The 17,213-nt window shown below is 40.6% G+C and overlaps 2 protein-coding genes across 5 annotated transcripts; both read right to left on the bottom strand.

The window, feature by feature from the left end:
• Positions 1 to 1,270: 1,270 nt before the first annotated feature.
• Positions 1,271 to 4,954, bottom strand: LOC109632331 (dynein regulatory complex subunit 3-like). The gene is made up of 12 exons (XM_069514703.1): positions 4,665 to 4,954; positions 4,467 to 4,583; positions 4,185 to 4,351; positions 3,919 to 4,065; positions 3,646 to 3,765; positions 3,453 to 3,565; positions 3,182 to 3,356; positions 2,881 to 3,012; positions 2,646 to 2,716; positions 2,132 to 2,255; positions 1,681 to 1,812; positions 1,271 to 1,560 (listed from the first exon to the last, which is right to left on the bottom strand). Exons 1-12 carry the CDS (start codon positions 4,801 to 4,803, stop codon positions 1,453 to 1,455), a joined length of 1,545 nt encoding a protein of 514 aa, XP_069370804.1. The 5' UTR covers positions 4,804 to 4,954; the 3' UTR covers positions 1,271 to 1,452.
• A 574-nt stretch (positions 4,955 to 5,528) lies between these two features.
• LOC109632532 (fasciculation and elongation protein zeta-2-like) lies at positions 5,529 to 15,994 on the bottom strand. 4 transcript variants are annotated; one of them, XM_020091856.2, is made up of 11 exons: positions 15,568 to 15,988; positions 12,640 to 12,748; positions 12,391 to 12,507; positions 11,935 to 12,076; positions 11,190 to 11,317; positions 10,581 to 10,730; positions 10,288 to 10,368; positions 9,697 to 9,772; positions 9,503 to 9,568; positions 8,766 to 8,793; positions 5,529 to 8,352 (listed from the first exon to the last, which is right to left on the bottom strand). In XM_020091856.2, the coding sequence occupies exons 1-10, from the start codon at positions 15,876 to 15,878 to the stop codon at positions 8,783 to 8,785; spliced, it is 1,191 nt and encodes a 396-aa protein (XP_019947415.1). In that variant the 5' UTR covers positions 15,879 to 15,988; the 3' UTR covers positions 5,529 to 8,352; positions 8,766 to 8,782. The 4 variants fall into 4 exon arrangements, with proteins under 4 accessions (XP_019947415.1, XP_019947414.1, XP_019947417.1 ...); XM_020091855.2 differs by lacking the exon at positions 8,766 to 8,793; XM_020091858.2 differs by lacking the exon at positions 10,288 to 10,368.
• Between the last annotated feature and the right edge of the window lie 1,219 nt (positions 15,995 to 17,213).

Raw genomic sequence — 17,213 nt, 5'->3', positions numbered from 1 at the left:
TTATCAAGGTGTTTGTGTTCCAGATAGCTCATTTTACTAGGAAGCTGCATCTAAACAGTGTGGTAACAAAGGCAGCTGCCTTCGCATACCAGTGGCAGTTTCTGTTACCTCTAGGAAGTGCCTCTACAAGCTACCACTCTAACTACCCCTAAGCTTGAAAAACAAGAGTGTTTTTAACCTGAACAGATCTGTTGATCTGTCTGTAGTGATAGCGATATCACCACTTACTGCCAAAGGAAGCATTTATTTCCATCGTTGATGTCACTGGTTACTGTGACAACCCCAGAGTCTGCTAGTCTCCAAGGAAAGAGAGTGTCAACAGCAGTGTGCAGTGTTTTCAGTTGTGACGCGTTTCTACGTTTTGTTATTATCTGAGATTAAACAGCAGTAGCTAATATTTCTGGGATTAACAACCCAGTCTCATCTGAAAACGTGTAATAGCTACGTTGGTCCACTTGGAAAAACATAGACATGTGAACATTCACACTGAATGTCACGATGCATGGACGACGATTCAAACAACACGCAACCACGCCGTTTCTTGGATCGCAGAGTCCGTAGCAACTCCATAGCGACGATTAAAACGTTACAGTTCTACAATTTTCTGGCGTGATCTGAAAAAATAAGTTAGTAAGTAAACTAATAAGATACATACCATAAGCATGAACTGGTGGAAGATTGTGAAAGTAAAGGGCACTTTTCTCGCTAGAAATAATGTAATTAGACGTGTAATCTATCATCAAATAGTAATATCAGATAACAGGAATAGCATTCACGTTCACTGAACGTCACAACGCATGGACTATGATTCAAACAACATGCTGGTGAAAATCAAACTGCCAGACACAAAAGCAACAGATGTTGTCCTGGATGTAAAAGAGAAGTTCCTTGATCTACGAATCCACAAACTGGGTCTCCATCTCCCAAATGCTGTCCACCGCCACAAGGGCAGAGCTCGATTCTTCAGCGAGCAAGAGGAGCTAGAGGTGACGCTGTTTCTGAAACGGCCCATGGACTTTATAAACATGCAATAACATGTTAACATTAACATTTATGACTTTATAAACATTCCCCCCTCTACTGCGTTCCCGCACTCAACCACGTGGTTTTAATTCCTGTCCATATATTTTTCTTTTTGGTCGACACTCCTTGTTGTTTGTCTTGCAATACAAATTAAATAGCTTTGTTTTTAAAGAGAGTTGTGAACACAGTAAAACCAGATACACATATTTGCTCATCTGGGGAACAAGGACAGAGCTGAAGCAACATATTGGTTATCAAGATTTCTTTATTGTCTCAGAACAGGTGGAAAGAGATTGAAAAAGGAAAGGGGAAATTATTCCTAAATATGTTATTGGTAATGGAACAAATACATAAAACAACCGACAGAAGGCTGTGAGAATGTCCTGTTCCATGTTAATAACAAGGATGTGAATTAAATCAATGTTTGCCTCAAAGATCTTGCCACTGGAACTCTCCGAGCTGCTCCAACCACTCTTCCTTATATTTGAGGTTGTGTGAGATGCTTGTGCGGTTCCGCTTCAGTTCTGTGTCTTGTATCTGTAATAAGCCATAAAGACAAAAAGCAAACAATAACAAGACAGTGAGTTGTGAAGGAGGTTTGTCAATGATAAAAATATGAACTGGGCTGCTGGTTGTAAGGTAATTCCAGCTCCCTACCCCTTTAATGAGGGAAACTTTCCAGGCATTGACACGTGCAACCATCTCAGTCTCTCTGTCATCGATCTTTTGCAGGTGGTTATTGTGGCCAGTTGCCAGTGCGTCCATCACCATGTTTTTGTCTCTAAACAGCTACAGAGAGACCACAGGATACGAGAGGGTGAGGGCACTGACACTGGTAATGACACATGTGTTTGCATCATCTGACCAATTGAGATTAATCTCCATCATCAGCGTTGACATTAGATTATAATTCTGCTCTATATAACATGAAGTGAGAAAGAAAATGTGGTTTTAACAGTATTGGCTATAGAATGACACTGGAGTGTCACATGTCAGTGTGCAGACAGTGACATGCAGTAATCAGTGCTTTTACTATGAGGCTATAGCAGTCTACAGTGACTATAATCCTGTCATTTAGCCAGTTTGGTACAAAAGATTTAACACTTACCCATCTAACGTCACCTGACATGTCCTCTTCCACACTGCCCGAGGCCACTTTCTCAAGAGTTGCCGAAGCAATATCTTGCATATCCTGATGATAATTATCCTCCAGATCTCGACATTGGGCAAATGTATGATTGTGTTAAAGATGTAATTTACACAGGACTTAATTATCGACAGGGAAATCAGTTGACGGGAGTAGGACTCAATTTAAATAGAATCCAGGTCAAATTGGATTAAGAGAAAGTGAAGGTGGTTTCTTAAGATCTTGTTCACAAGTCAGGGTAAGACTACTACTTTACTCTGTTAGCGTTTGTATATTGTTGCACTTTCTGGTCTCTTTGATGCATCAAGTTTAAATTCAAATCTTCTGATTCCTCATCATGGTAGACAGAGTTAGTTCTTGCCATTATGCTTTGGTGCATTAATCTGGCATTGTATTAAGATGTAGCTTGATATTGTCTCTCATTTAAATATAATAAAAAGTGACTTTACAATGTCTCAACAAATGAAAAGGATATATTCCTTTAGCATTGTCAGTGAAGCTGCTAACCATGTCTGAGATGTTGATGTCCAACTCTTTGATGAGGTCCTGAAATGAAAAAAATAATCTTTATATATATATATATAATATTTAATCTAAATCTATAGCATCTTTAATAATTTGTACAGTTACATGAAAAGCAGCTCAACTCCAATGACTAAATTCTAAAAATAATTGACTGTCAGCTTACATAAACACACACACACACTTACGTCCAACTGGCTGCTGAGCTTAAGCTCCAGTGACATCTGGCTGTTTGAGAACTTGTTGATTGAATCAACGCAGTGGCTGATCTTGACCTGCAGTTTGTCTGAGTCTGATATCAGCTGCAACTCCACCATCCTCTAGAAAGGCATAAAATAATGATCAACTTTATAGATTCCACACCAGGAAAATTCACTTGTGTCATTAGCGATGTTTATCTACTAATTATTTTTCAGATTTAATGAGTTATTATCTGTTTAAATTACAAAGTGCAAGTCCTTTAGAAACGTTATGTATGGCCCAGCTCACCTGGTGTTGTTCTTGCTCAAATTCTTCCAATTTGTGCCATGCTTCCTTCTTGTAGTCTGTCAGAACTTTTGTGCGACCACTGAGGAAGGAGTTTACCTCTGCCTCTCTTTGTTTATGCTCTGCCAAGCCTATTTCCAATAACTGCTCACAAAGTTCCACCATTTGCTGCTCAAATGTAAATGTTGGGTCAAGGAATTTAAGGACTGATTTCCCAGATTAATATGTCATTAATACACCCGCACGGATGAGAAAGCCAACAATCAATGGATATCTTTGAAGCAGATCAGCCACTTCTGTCACAGAACGTAGTGTCTCTGCTTCTGGATCATCTTTGAACATGCTCTTAAACAGATTAGATCCATTCAGGAACTCCACAAAGGCGTCCTGTAGGACAAAAGAACTGACCTGTCACACTTTTGCAAATTTGAGAGCTCAGTGGACAGTGAACAAGAGCTTTAGGTTACCATGTGTAATTGGAGTTCCTCTTTCCGGCTTTGCTCAGCGTCATCAGCTTGTTGTTTCTGCAGCTCTTCTTTTCTCATTTTCTCAACATCACTGGAGTATTTGATAGATGCTTCCTTTTTCTGCACAGACAGTTTTAATACAATATCAACACGAAAAGAGACGTAGACATTGTCATGGCTTTAAAGAACATTAGCTATAAAATATATGTTTGATATATGTTTGCTTCAAAGCAGAAAACAATGGATTACAACTGTATCATTATTTATACTTACAGTCTCCGCACTAATTAATTTGTAGTCAAAGCACGTCAAGTTTGGAAAGAAGGCAGCAATGAATAATTTGTAATCATCCTTCTTTGACAATGGATTTCCAGATAGGTTGAGGGCGCCCAGTTTCTTAACTTTCTTGAGAGAGAGCACCTTTAAAATGAATTTGAATTACATTAGGGTATATGTTGTGTAAAGATACTGCAGTACACAAATGTTACACACTATTGTACGTTTAATATATGTGACAGACAAAGGGATTTTTTTTTTACATTATCCAGTTGTTCAAGGAGGTTGTTTGAAATGTAGAAATGGGTGAGTTTCTCAAGATGGTAGATGTTTTCAATGACAGAGATTCTATTGGTGGTCAAATTCAGAACTTCAAGCTTCTGCAGAGTCTCCAGGCCTTCGATTTTTTCGATTCTGTTGAATGACAGATCTAAAAGACACATTCAGTATGATGTTGGTTATTCTTGGTAGTTGTTGTGCTCAGTATGTGCTTTTCTCTATTTAAACCATTTCATGAACAATGCAAATACAAAACTTCATCTTACTGAGCCATTTCAGATTCACCAGATTGTCCAGGCCCCGAATCCTCTCTATTAGGTTGTTGTTTAAATTAATCTTGGTCAAGGATGTGAAGTCCCATAGGTGTTCAATCTTCAGGATGTCTGTGAACAGACGATATCACACACACCTAAGCACAATTCACTTTAATACAGTGATATTTTTCTTTTCATGTTTTTTCTTACATTTGAAGTCCAGATATAAAGTGGAGACTTCATTCCTGGCAATTCTCCCAGCCTGATCTTGAGAAATCTGCTCATCCACTGCCTTCTGCACAACCTCGTCATCCATCAAAATGGGTTGAGGTGCAAACTGCCAGCTCATGCTACTGTTGGTTGGGTCGCTTCACTTCACTGAAATTTTCGAACGCAAAATACTTCTGCCTAAACAACACGTTTTAGCAGTAGTAGCAAGCTCAAATCATGCTTCTGGTGGCATCTATGTTTCCACACTGTTTAAAGGCAGCTGCCTTTGTTGTCACAGTTCAGAAGTGGCACATGAATACATCAAAGGTTGTAAAGGCTGTTGTGGAAAATCTGGTGATCAATGGTCACCTCATCAATGAGAAAGCATTGTTTTATATTCCATATATAACAACATACAAACACTAGTGGTATGCTTTGGGTGCTTGTTGGTGAAGGAAAACCAAAATGTGTTGTGTTTATGTAATGGATCCCAGGGAACTTGAATTAATCTTGCGGCTGCAGCTTGCAAAGAGCCATGAGGGCCTGTAACTGAGACAACCATGTACACAGAAGGTGCAATTCCCTGGTGAGCATGGACTGTGAACACTGAGCAGCTCTGACACAAAAACCTGCACCATTCCATAGGATTTCAATCAATTTATTTGGTACCAATTAATATCTGTGAACTAAATAAGCCTTATTTTAAAAAAAATCAAAAAGGAAACGTCAAAGCATGTTACAGAAAGTCATACATAATTTCCTGAATCTGCACCCCCCAAAAAACACAATTGTTTTAATAAAAATGGTGAGCAATGTTTGTGATGGAAATGTGCTTCATGATTTACACAGAGAATCCAAACCACATTCAAGTCTTCACATATCAATTTATTTGAAATGAGATGCAATGCAATGTGGTCACAAACACTTGTACCATTACAGTCAACAATAAAGTTACAAAATTAACATTTACATAATAAATTAATATACTGCAGTACCACACAAGACAGTAAACATGAAACGGGGAAATTATATTGCATTAAAAACAAAAACAGGAACTAGTACAAAAAGGTTTCAGGCATTTACAAAGGCAGCCTCCTTTTTTCTGTTGCTTGTTCTGTCGTACATTTATATAAATATAAATCTCTAAATTGTAGATACACTGATATGTCTGCTAGGAGAGCGGCTCAGGCCCGAGATTAGATATTGCAGTGACCTCCAAGTTGACTGCCATTTCATTAGAAGATAAAAAGTTCATTTACAAAGTTGGTGTCAAAACAATTTTCTCTGAAATTTTATTTCCCAGATTATGATCAGCTGATTGATGTTTTCTTAAAAAGGCTCATGAATCACCCTCGAGTTTTCCGTTCCCTATTTCAAAACCTAAAACCTTCCAACATGCACTTTCCTTTTTCTTGTGATATCAAAATATCTGTAAACAAAAATGATGAAGAATCTGTTCGCAGCAGTAAAGTGCATGCAGCACATGCTAGGCAGTGAATGTTTTCAAAGCTGGCATCAGTACATATAAATAGTTAAATATAGCACGAGGAAAATGTCAACCCTTCGTGCAATCTTCCCCAAACCGCATGTTTATCTTTATCGCCCCTTTTTCTTCCTCATCTGCCCTTTTTTTCCTCTTGTTACAACTTTATGTTATTGCCACTAACTGTTACTGCTACAACAAGCAGATGCTACTGAGAGGCCGTCGTATGTGTCATTAAACTGCTGGCTACACCTACAGTACTACTACTACTAATACTACTACTATTGCTGAGGGCTTTTAGAACCGTTTCAAACAAACGTGACATATGCAGCATGTGTAATGCTACCCTGATTTAGTCAAGAGGCTACCATGATCGCCTCCATCTGCTCCGGGTGTTTTAGATGAGATTTAGTGTGAAAAAGACAAAAGTGCAAGAAGTTGAAGTTTAGATGTTACAATGTCAGAATCACAGACTCAGGGATTGTAGTCAGTAGAGTTCTAAACAAGATTTTAAACCTGTACAATCGTATCGGAGAGCTCGACTGGACCTGATCCGACAGACTCTGGTTCACCTGATTGCATACCTAAGATTACACTAGATTTGGTGTTACATGGTTTTACAGACATGCACTAAAAACAAAGCGGTTAAAACTGATGAGGCCGAGGATGAGATACCTGATTTTTAGCCCATCACATGGATACTACGTTGACCACAATGCAACTTGATGCCATGTTTTTGTTAGACTCTAACACTGGCATCTTTGAATCTCCATGCCGTAAGTTTTAATCAGTCAGTACTTAGTTGTAAATGTTGTACTCTTAAGCCCAAGAAAAACATTAAGTCTCGACTTTGACAAAGCTCCTCTGGTTTTGATTTTTGTTTGGAAAGTGTGGAAACTAGTGGAGTGTCCTTTTACGACTCTTAATTTGCATGCTGACTGATAAGTAGATGGAACGGGATACATGATGACAAAAATGCAGTGGAACAGGTTTTCTGTGCCACTTGCCTAAGTTCCTAAGCCTTGTCTAACACTTAGTGAGACACACTCTAAAGTACGCTCATCACATATTCCACCACTACACAACCAGAACACTTACAGTGACTTAAGTGCTACTGCATAATCCCTAAAGTTTACAGAACAGATAAGAGAGAAAACTCATAACTTATTATAGAAGCTACACAATTATCATATCTGACAAAACCTTAACTACACTATTCATCCAAAGATACAACCAGATGCAAAAAAATGCAATACATGAGGTATCTGCAGACTCGTGTGATGATGACTCACAGGAGGTGATGATGATATTTGGGATGGGGTCACTACTCGAGGGTTCAGAGGTCAACGGGCAGCATTTACAAAACGATGTTGCGACGTGGTCACAAAAGTAGTGACTGGCAAGTCCCTAATCTCATAAAAAAAACTTATCCAAAAATATTCTATACATGTTTGTTCATCCAGCAATTCCTTTTTTTTTAAGTCTAATCACTTTGTTCCCTTTTTTTAAAAAGTGAAACGATCCCAAAACTGCAATGATAGTATACAAAATATTTCCTTTGAACATTCAAAATAACAGCTAATATTCAGCATCAACTTAAAACTGACATGCAAACACAGTAGGTGCTACAATGATTTTTAAATTAAAGGGCTTACTTTAAGTTTTCCAAGCAGGAAAAACAGGATTTATAATTAATAGAGACTTGGCTGGCTCTTTTAACATCCAGAGATTCAACCAGTATGTGTTTTCTGTGCAAGGACTGAACTAGACAGATGCAAATTAATAAAACATACAAAATGAACTGGACAACAGTTCCCTCACACAGAATCAAAAAAGTAAAAAACAGAACACTGACATGTTTCCCTGACCCTTCATCATTCAAGAGCCACCGGCAAATCAGGAAGTGAGGTGTTCAGACTAATACTGGCATCATTAGACAAAGTCATCTTACAGTCAGGAAATAGAAGGTCGTAGAAAAAATTAAAGGATTAAAAATAACTTTACAAAGCAGGGAGTTATATCTAGAGTTAAAATTTTAGGAACAACAATGTGGCAGAGGAAAAAAAAAAATACCACAAAGGAGGTTTGGATTTTAATCCATCGCCTAGATTCTTCCAGATTACCAGATCAACCCTCTTCTGATGGTCCAGTGGAAGGTCCTGGAAACATGAGGCCTCGCCTTTGGCTTTTACGTGGGACAAAGAACTGTGGAGACAAAAAGTTGACTTGTTGATCAGCTGTGCTGTTCGGTGAAAGCAGTGAGATCTATGAAGGATGGAAGAGCATCTACCAGAGGGAGAAGTGTGGGGTGGTGGTCAGTGAGGAAACAAGCTACTGATGAAAAGCGGATGAGAACAGCTGATGCTACAAGATCACAGTTAAAAGGATATTATGTGTGTGAGTGTGTTCGGGGCGTTTTGGGGAAGGTGTAGTGCGGCCACAAGCACTGCGCGGCGTGACAGGCGCTACAGCGAAGAGCAAGAGAGTGGAGGCCTCTGCTTTGAGGGGGAGGAAGAAAGTGCTACTACACAGAAAGAAAGAGAGAGAAAGAGAAAAGGGGCTGAGAGTTGAAGGCTGAAGGTGAAGAGTCAGTGTTAATGTGCCAGTGCCTCACAAACCTCAGTTTCCACTGCTCTCATACCAGAGCTAAGGACAGTGCAGCACAGACGAGAGACAAGGAAGGTACATGGTCAACAGTGAAGTGCGGCAAGAAAAGAATCTGTTTTCTTCCTTTATTAAACATTTGGTGTTACTGTTTTCTTTTCTCTGCGTTGCCAGGTGAAACAATCAAAGGTCCCGTTCAGACCTGGTATTAACACCCGTCCTGAGAGATCTGATCACAAGCTGACAGAGTTAAGCTCTAAAATGCATTCCGAATGCGTCTCATGTGTTTTGCGATCGGATCTCACTTCCCCATTCAATGCAAATAAACACTTACATAATTTATGTTTGAGAATTTAAGAAAAAAAGAAAGAAAGAAATCATTACATGGTGTCAGTGACTACAAAAAAAACAATGGATGGTCACAGAGCAGCATGAGCATACTTTTGATTTATTTGAAACTGTGGCAGGTCAGAGGACGTCAGCTGAGCAGGCGTTCTTTCATATGTGGCCCAGGATGCATTTGCTTTCAAAAAGTAAAAAGGATGTTGCCTAGACCATCTCTGAATGTGGTCCGAATGTTCGGATCTCAGGACAGATGTTCATACCAGGTCTCAACAGGGATAAAAAGTCGACAGGCTGTGACACACTTATCTCTAAATATGTGTCGCTTGTTAGGAACTAATTATTTTCCTCCTGAAAGACTTTTGCTGTGAGAAACAATGTTGACTTAACTACAGTTAAGTGTGTTTACCTTTGAGGATGTAGTCTGTAAGCAGAGCAGGTACCTTCTCACTGTCATCCCTCATGGCATGGAGGACTAGCAGAGAGAGAGAGAGAGAGAGAGAAAGCAGTGCGTTATATTTTGAACTGAGGGAAAACAAATAAAATGACCACATCTAACTTTGGTCATTATGTGTGTCTGTGCATGTGTGTGGGTGCACTCACTCTTTGTGAGGATCTGGAGGTCTTCTACTGACGGGGAGCCAGCATTCTTCTCATAAGGGATAACTGTGGTCAGGTACTGAGAGGAAAACATCATGTAAAAAAACAATGACACTTCATATTTGAATTAGAGTCATCTAATTTAAACTGAGAAGAACATTAGGAATAACTCGTGACAACGGTATAAAATATGCAGTTTTCCAGCGTAATATGTAGATGATGTGAATATATGATAAATGAAGATTTCAATGGTTTTAGCCATTCAGGGGCCTATTAAAAAAAAATCTAAAAGCACAGATTTTGTAACAGTATCATTCTGGTTTAAAACAAAGGAAAATGGGATTATGACACAGGAAAATCTGCAAAATAAAAATGATGAGTGATTAATGCTTTGTTGAAATCAAGTTTTAAATATGAAGTGAAGAAAAAAAATGAAAAATCAACCACAAAGATGAGACAGACTGAAGAAATGACAGAACACACCAAACGCCAGCGATGGAAGCTGTAGAAAAGAAAACAAACGTGCCACAGTGGAAAGAAAGAAAGAAAAATTAAACCGATTTTTACTGCAGTGGGAATAAAAAGCAGGGGCACCTGTTTGTCCCCTCCTGTGTTGCCAAAGGTTTGACGGAGACCATTTTGAATGACATTGGAGAGTCCCTCCAAAGTGAGGAGCTAAAAGGAGCGAGAGGAAAGAGGGGAAAGGAAGAGCATGAAGAGAGATAAGGAGGTATCTACAGAGGATAGAAGGAAAAGTCTAGCCACAAACCCAGGGCTGGAATAAGCAGCTTCCCCATGCAAACAGTCAGGTCTTCATCATCCTAATTATAACTACAAGTGCGTTGCGTTAATATGTCAGTTTCACTTGTCATCATCACATGACTCACCGTGCCGGGTATGTGCGTGCTGGTTGTCCTCTGGCCGTTGGATGAGGTCGTAGTCGTACTTCGGATTTTCTTCTTCTTGCGCAGCAGCTCGCGGTGCTCCTTCTGTCTGTTCTGCACGTCGATCAGCAGCGAGATGAAGCTGTTCTTCACCTGTTTTCAGACACAAAACCGGTTTACTCACGCTGATTTCAACATCACATTCAAATTTACGTTTTGCATTTATTTACACAGGCAAAGACACTTTTTATCTAGAGTTAAAAATTGACTAGGATAAACACATGACCAAACTAAAATGTAAAATGAAGCCGCCAGCGACTCGCTGACCTTCCTCACTGACCTGTGTAACGCTGTGAGCACTGCAGTCTGCTCTCACTGCACAACAGATGTTCAAATTATCCAACTCTCAAAACTGTGTTTTTAACATTTCAAAGGGTCCTTTAAATGACGCATTACTTTAAAGTTGATTTTAAGTTCAATTGAATGCTGTAAAAAATAATCTGGTAATTTTTGTCAAGGTTGTCCGCTTTTAAAATCTCAACAGACACAGATCTTGTTTGTGTTCTTGCCTTGTTGTAGTAACATTGATGCAACACAGAAAAGAATTAGTACCTCCTTTTCATATTCCAGTTCATCTCTCAGGGCCAGAGCCTGGATCAGCTCCTCGCTGTAGCGGCGAATGGCTGTTTCCACTTCCTCCAGAGTCTCAGTCAGCTCAGAAACAGACAGCTGACGCAGCCCTGGAGATGGTGTATAAAAAGACAGACCCTTCAGATAAACAACTCTTTTTAGAAGGAAAAAAGTTTATTTCAACTCAATTCTGGACATTTCAACTTAAAAAAGGAAAAAGATGTAAACTTACACGTCTCGTTTAATATGTTTAACTACCTGTTCATCGACCTGATAGAGCAAATGTCTAAGTATAAATATTGTAAATACACTTTGTCGCACTCATTAGGGGCAGTCTACTATATAAACACACAACATACTGTAATTATATAGACAGATAACTGAGATAAAATCTACAGCCTGAAAGCAAATTGGGTTCTGCTGCTCAGTATAAGCTCTGAGAATAGAAATTGTGTTCAGGCCAAATGTATGCTGTTGTTTATATAACACATAGTTATAACACAACTGCTGTCAGTTTGTATTTGTTACACATTACATAAGAATGGTATCTCATGTGTGTAGCTGTTTCTGCATGTGACCTATCACACTTCATTGAGTGAAGCTCTGTCGAGTGTGTAAAGGCGCAAGCACATTGCGCTCACAAGGCGACGGGCACAGTTACTTTAAAAGCTTTGTGATTTTCCTTCTCTTCACTGTAAATGTACACGGTGGTACTCGTGGTACTCACGGTCCTCGTAGCTGGTGTTGGAGCCGGAGCGTTTCAGAGCGTGGAGGTCCTGAGAGAGCATGGACAGGTCGGACTGGGAGGGACTCTCATCGTCCTCTGGGTCTGGAGACTCCTGCATCATCTCTTCTATCTCCTCTATCACCTAGACAACACCACAAACAAAACAAACGCACACACATTACTCACCACAGCCAGTGTTTGCATAAGCCCAAAGGAGAATATGAGGCGATGTGTAGTCAAACGGAATGTATGTGCGGCTCTAAGATATAAATAGTTACAACAGCTTCAGGTATCTAATCAAACTCATTCTGCAACATTGTTTTAGATCCTCTCAGTTCAGTCTGTCTGGAGTTTCCTTCTCATGAAAGTTACATGTGATCAAACTATAATCACCATGTGTTACAATTCACACAAAGGGGCTCAATTCACGCACATATGTGTGAATGCATGTATCACCTGTTCAGCTGTGAAGAGCGGCTCGTCGTTAATGCAGGAGACGATGATTGAGTGCATATCCATCTGCTCCCTCAGCTCCTCATCATCAGACAGATCAAGAGACTGGTTATCCAACTTCTGTCCATCAGGGAAGGATTGAGAGAGAGAAAGAGAGAACATGGATGATAGAACAAAAATGGGATTGAGCAGGTGGAAGGAAGAACATTAAGACAAACAAACATTTCCCCACACACTGTGAGGGTGTTATACCTCATGATCTGTGAGGTTGAGGATGGGCAGGTGTAGTGAGCGAGTGTGCGATGTCTTCCAGTCTACAGGCATCACGTTGCCATAGTTATCTGTCAGAGCGTTCCACACCCTGGAACAAAGGAAAAGGGACAAGTGATTTAATTAGGACTGCAGGAATAACATCATATCAAAAAATTGAACAAGACAGCGAAGGGTTATCAGACAAACCCTGCGTCCTTCTCTTTTTACTGTGACACAGCTTTACTGGCCTCTTTTCAGACCACCCCCTCACCACGTCACCGTGTTCCTACTGCTGCATCTTAAAGCAGTCGGCTGAATCCATTGATGAATGTAACAACTCCCAAATCACCAGTGAGACACACTGACGGTAGTTCAACCTTAAAACTGAAGTGTGCTTTGATAGCCCATGAACCGTGTGTCTATATCACTAACACGCAGTTAACACCGGCTAATTAAGAAACAGTACATTATAACAGCAGATGGTTTAATGTTTGCAGTACTGTGGAGCATGAAAGCTGGCAGACAACATGTCACAGCAGAGCAGACGTTGGAGTGGAGCCTGGTTTGAAAACGGCTGAGGTTCATGGTTCCAGGTGATTTCGAAATTGCCATAATGTGGCAGAAATACATTAACAACTGCCGGCATTACGCATGTTTTTCAAACACCATGACAAAAACACAGGATGCATCAAAATTCATAACCACATGCGAGTCTCTGTGTTTTTGTTCTTGGCACTGACTGCTGCGAGCAGAGCGGGGATGGATGCTGTGAACCCATGTGTCAGAGTGGCTCTGCATCGTCATACCCCCTCGTCCACACACAAACGCGGACAAATGTTTATGTAACTTGCATGTTTCTCCCTGAAGTGCTCTTGCACAGCTTGGTGAGTTAGGGGCTGCTGGGTTGTTCTAAATAGGGCAAAGGCTGGCAGGAAATATCTCTTGCGCCACAAGCGATGACACGGTCTCAGACACGTGACACGAGTGAACGCCAGAAAGCACAATTAGCTTCAGTTTCACTGAGAGTATTTTTAAAAAAACAAGCCTCCTCGAGATTTTGAGGAACCAGTTCACTTGTTTCTACTTCAGCTCTGAGACAATTTGTCTGGATTATTTGCTCAAATACATGTATGCTGTTTTATGTTGTTGTGCACATGGGGGAACATAATACACACTTCCTTAATAAACACTTCCTACTTTTCAGGCCCCGTTGTTCATCTCGGCCTCGCTCTTAGTGGAGAACTTGTTAAGGGTCTAGGCACGTCCCGGAAAAAAAGCGCAGCCATCCAGAAAAGACTCTCACTGAGCCTGGCACTGCTCTTTGGGCTTCAGCAGGCTTGCATCCAATTATTTCATTTCCCCCTTTCTCTGTTTCTTTACCTGTAACAAGCATTGAAGCTTTTTCCTCATCTGAATTCCCTGAGATATTTTGAACAACCTTGACAGTGCTTTTCCATTACTACAAACCCTCCTGTGTATTAACGTCTGGTGCTCCTGTTTAATTACTAAGGGTCCAAGCAACTATGTTGTTCTCAATCCAGTCACAAGTCCTCAGGGCTCATGTATAAAATACACCAGCTACTTCACACACATATAGAGCTGGAGTTGTTCAACTGATACTAATTACTGTGAGGTAGTAAACTGTATATGTTTTGGTTATAAACAGTTGACTGAACAAAATATAGAAAAAAGGCAGCACCCAAACCCTTCAGGAAAATGTGACGGACAATCTAACAGTACATGAATTGGGAAAGACTAATCAGCATCTGTTGTAGTCTTCATCAGTTATTTATATAACTGAACTGTCTGTTCCTCCATCGAACTGTGAGCCGTATATTAGTTGGGTACAATTTCGAGCAACATTAAAAATTCTTTGATTTGAGTTCCATGTTAAATATTCTGGCTGCAAGATTCATGTAAAGCAACATTTGTGTGTAGAAGTGAACACTCATGACTTCTCACTGTGGCCGAGCAGAGGAGACTTTATTATGTGACCAGATCCAACAGTGTCACAATGTCGTGCTGGTGGAGGAGATGCCAGAAGGCAAGAGGAGGATGATTCATGCAGATCTGTAGTTACAGTCATGTCTGTGCTCATGTGTGGGATGGCTGAGACTAGTTCCTGCTAAGATATACCATGTTGTCATGTCATCTGGGTCTTACACGATATGTCCTTGCGGACTGTTTTTTGTTGTCTGTTACACAATGTGCTGTTCTGCAGCTGCTGCAACACTTTGGCCCGAGACAAATGTCCACATGAAGACAATGGAGTGTATTTGATTTGATGCGAATGTGTTGCTGTAATATAAAGGACCTCTGCCTGAGATAACAGAGGTGGTGGTGAGAAGAGATGCTGGCAGTGTAAACATTGAGAGAGCAGTGATTCCATGCACCAAACAGAGCATGGTGTGTCTGTTAGCAGGGAGGGTTAACACAAGACTTCACATATTCAAAGTTAGCAACATTCAGCTAATACAAACAAATCTAGAGTAAAAATCAAGGGCTGGTAACGTGGCATGACACCTCCCCTGCCTTCAAAACACACACACACACACACACACACACACACACACACACGCAGATCATCAATAAGACAACTATTGAAAGATGAAGACTCTTAATTTGGCCCTTAAAAGAACCAGACAGTCAAAAGATGCTAACAACTAGTATTAGTCATTAGCTTGTACTTTCTGAAAGGCTGCCTGAAGTTAAGACACTAACAAATGATAAAACAGGAGGAACGTACTTTCTTATAATACGTCAGAAAGTGTATTCTCGTTGAACAAACACGTACCAGCGGTCTAACCTTTGCTCGACAGTTCAAACTGAGCCGAGGTCCCCTCCTGATCGCCGGCTGTAGCCCGGAGAGGCTAACGCGGCTAGCCAGCTAGCTAAGAGATTAAAAGTTAACAAACAATCCGCACTCACTCGTCGTCTTTCAGGTAGTTGTCCTCGGAGATGGGTTTGATCGGAGCGATGTTCTCCGTCGCCGTGTTGTAGTTCCGGAAACACACTGTCAGCTTCTCGTCGAAGTCGTGGACGAGGTCCTCCATCGACTTGAAGCTGCAGATCTCCCCGGAGAAGCTGCGGTCCAGGTCGGAGAAATCGTCCAGGCCCGACGACGGGTCGCCCACATTGGAGTTGAGCAGGTCCAGGCGGTCGGCGGACTCGGCGGAGGACGCCTTGAATTCATTGAAGTCCTGCCAGTCCTCGTCGAAGTGGGCTAACGGCGCCGCCATGACTGCAGCGGGAGCTCGGTACACAGCCCGAACGTTCCCCGGGCGATGGAGCTCTGGATTCGGCTGTGGGACTCAGGAGGAGACGGTAGAGAGGGAGAGGGAGAGAGAGGGAGGGAGAGAGAGAGAGAGGGGGTGACGTCAGAGTGGACGCCCCGCCTCTTTGAGATGGAGCAAAACAAAGCAGGTCTGATGAGTTTCACACTGAACGTGACTGCAGCTCTGTTTACGTTGTGCACCACAAAACAACGTCTTCACTGAATCATCTGATCGGAACAGACACGTTGCATCTTTCCTGCATTAAAGATACAAACATCAACATAGAGCTTTGTAGAGGAAGCCCTTTAAATCTGCTGTCCTGGTCTCTGCAGCAGAATCTGGTTCACACATACAAGAAGTGTGCTGTGGTGTATTTGTGCAAGTATACATAATTTAAAAAAACAACAGAATATAAAAAATACTACAAGCACCAGGGGAGGGGATTGTGCAATACATAGTAAGTAAATATTACAGACTGGATTGTGCAAAGTACAGTTAGTCCGTTATTTGCCTCAGGGAGTTAAAGGTCCAGTGTGTACGATTTAGGTGAAAGGGACCTATTGTTGTTTTTGTTACCCTATGATGGCCCCATTTAAATTTAAACTTTATATTTACATCAGAAGCAGCTCCTCTCTCTATGAAGGCCAACATTTTTTTTACAGTAGCCCAAACTAGACAAACTTAAACACCTTTGGAGTTTCTATTACAACTGAAAGATACCACGGGCTCTCTGTCATGTTTGGAAGGTGAGGGGTATTCAGCTGCAACATGCGATTTCACCACTAGATGCCACTAAATTATGCACACTGAATTGTCAAGGTGTCACAGGCTGGGACATCAGTTCAGTCCAGTAATATGGTGACCCTGAAGAGCAAATCACAAAAAACAATAAAAACCCAATTAAATACTAAAACACGTTTTATTAGCATTCCACTTTTTATAAATGAATCATCAAAAGTCGTCAATAGCAAGTTCCTTTCTGTTAGAAGTTAATATTGTCAAGTTTTGTGATTTGTTGTGTTTTGTTATTTGCCTTTATGTTTTCTCATGTGCTTATTTGCTGCCATTTTGTTATAGATAAGACTATTAATACCTAAGGAAATTGTTGTGCCTGCTTGCTCCAAGATAACAGTACAGAATGATATAAAGTAGAATAGAATACAGTAAAAAAAAGAATTAAGTCCGATGTATAAATGAAGATAAAAGTAGAAGTAGAAGTGTATTGTAAATTAAATGTGTAGGTATATCAATATAATGCAGAACCAGTACCCATTAGTAGATTAATTGTGATTATCACAT

The sequence above is a fragment of the Paralichthys olivaceus genome, chromosome 19 (assembly GCF_024713975.1).
Source record: "Paralichthys olivaceus isolate ysfri-2021 chromosome 19, ASM2471397v2, whole genome shotgun sequence".
Classification (NCBI taxonomy): domain Eukaryota; kingdom Metazoa; phylum Chordata; class Actinopteri; order Pleuronectiformes; family Paralichthyidae; genus Paralichthys; species Paralichthys olivaceus.
This window is presented reverse-complemented; position numbering and strand designations above follow the sequence as displayed.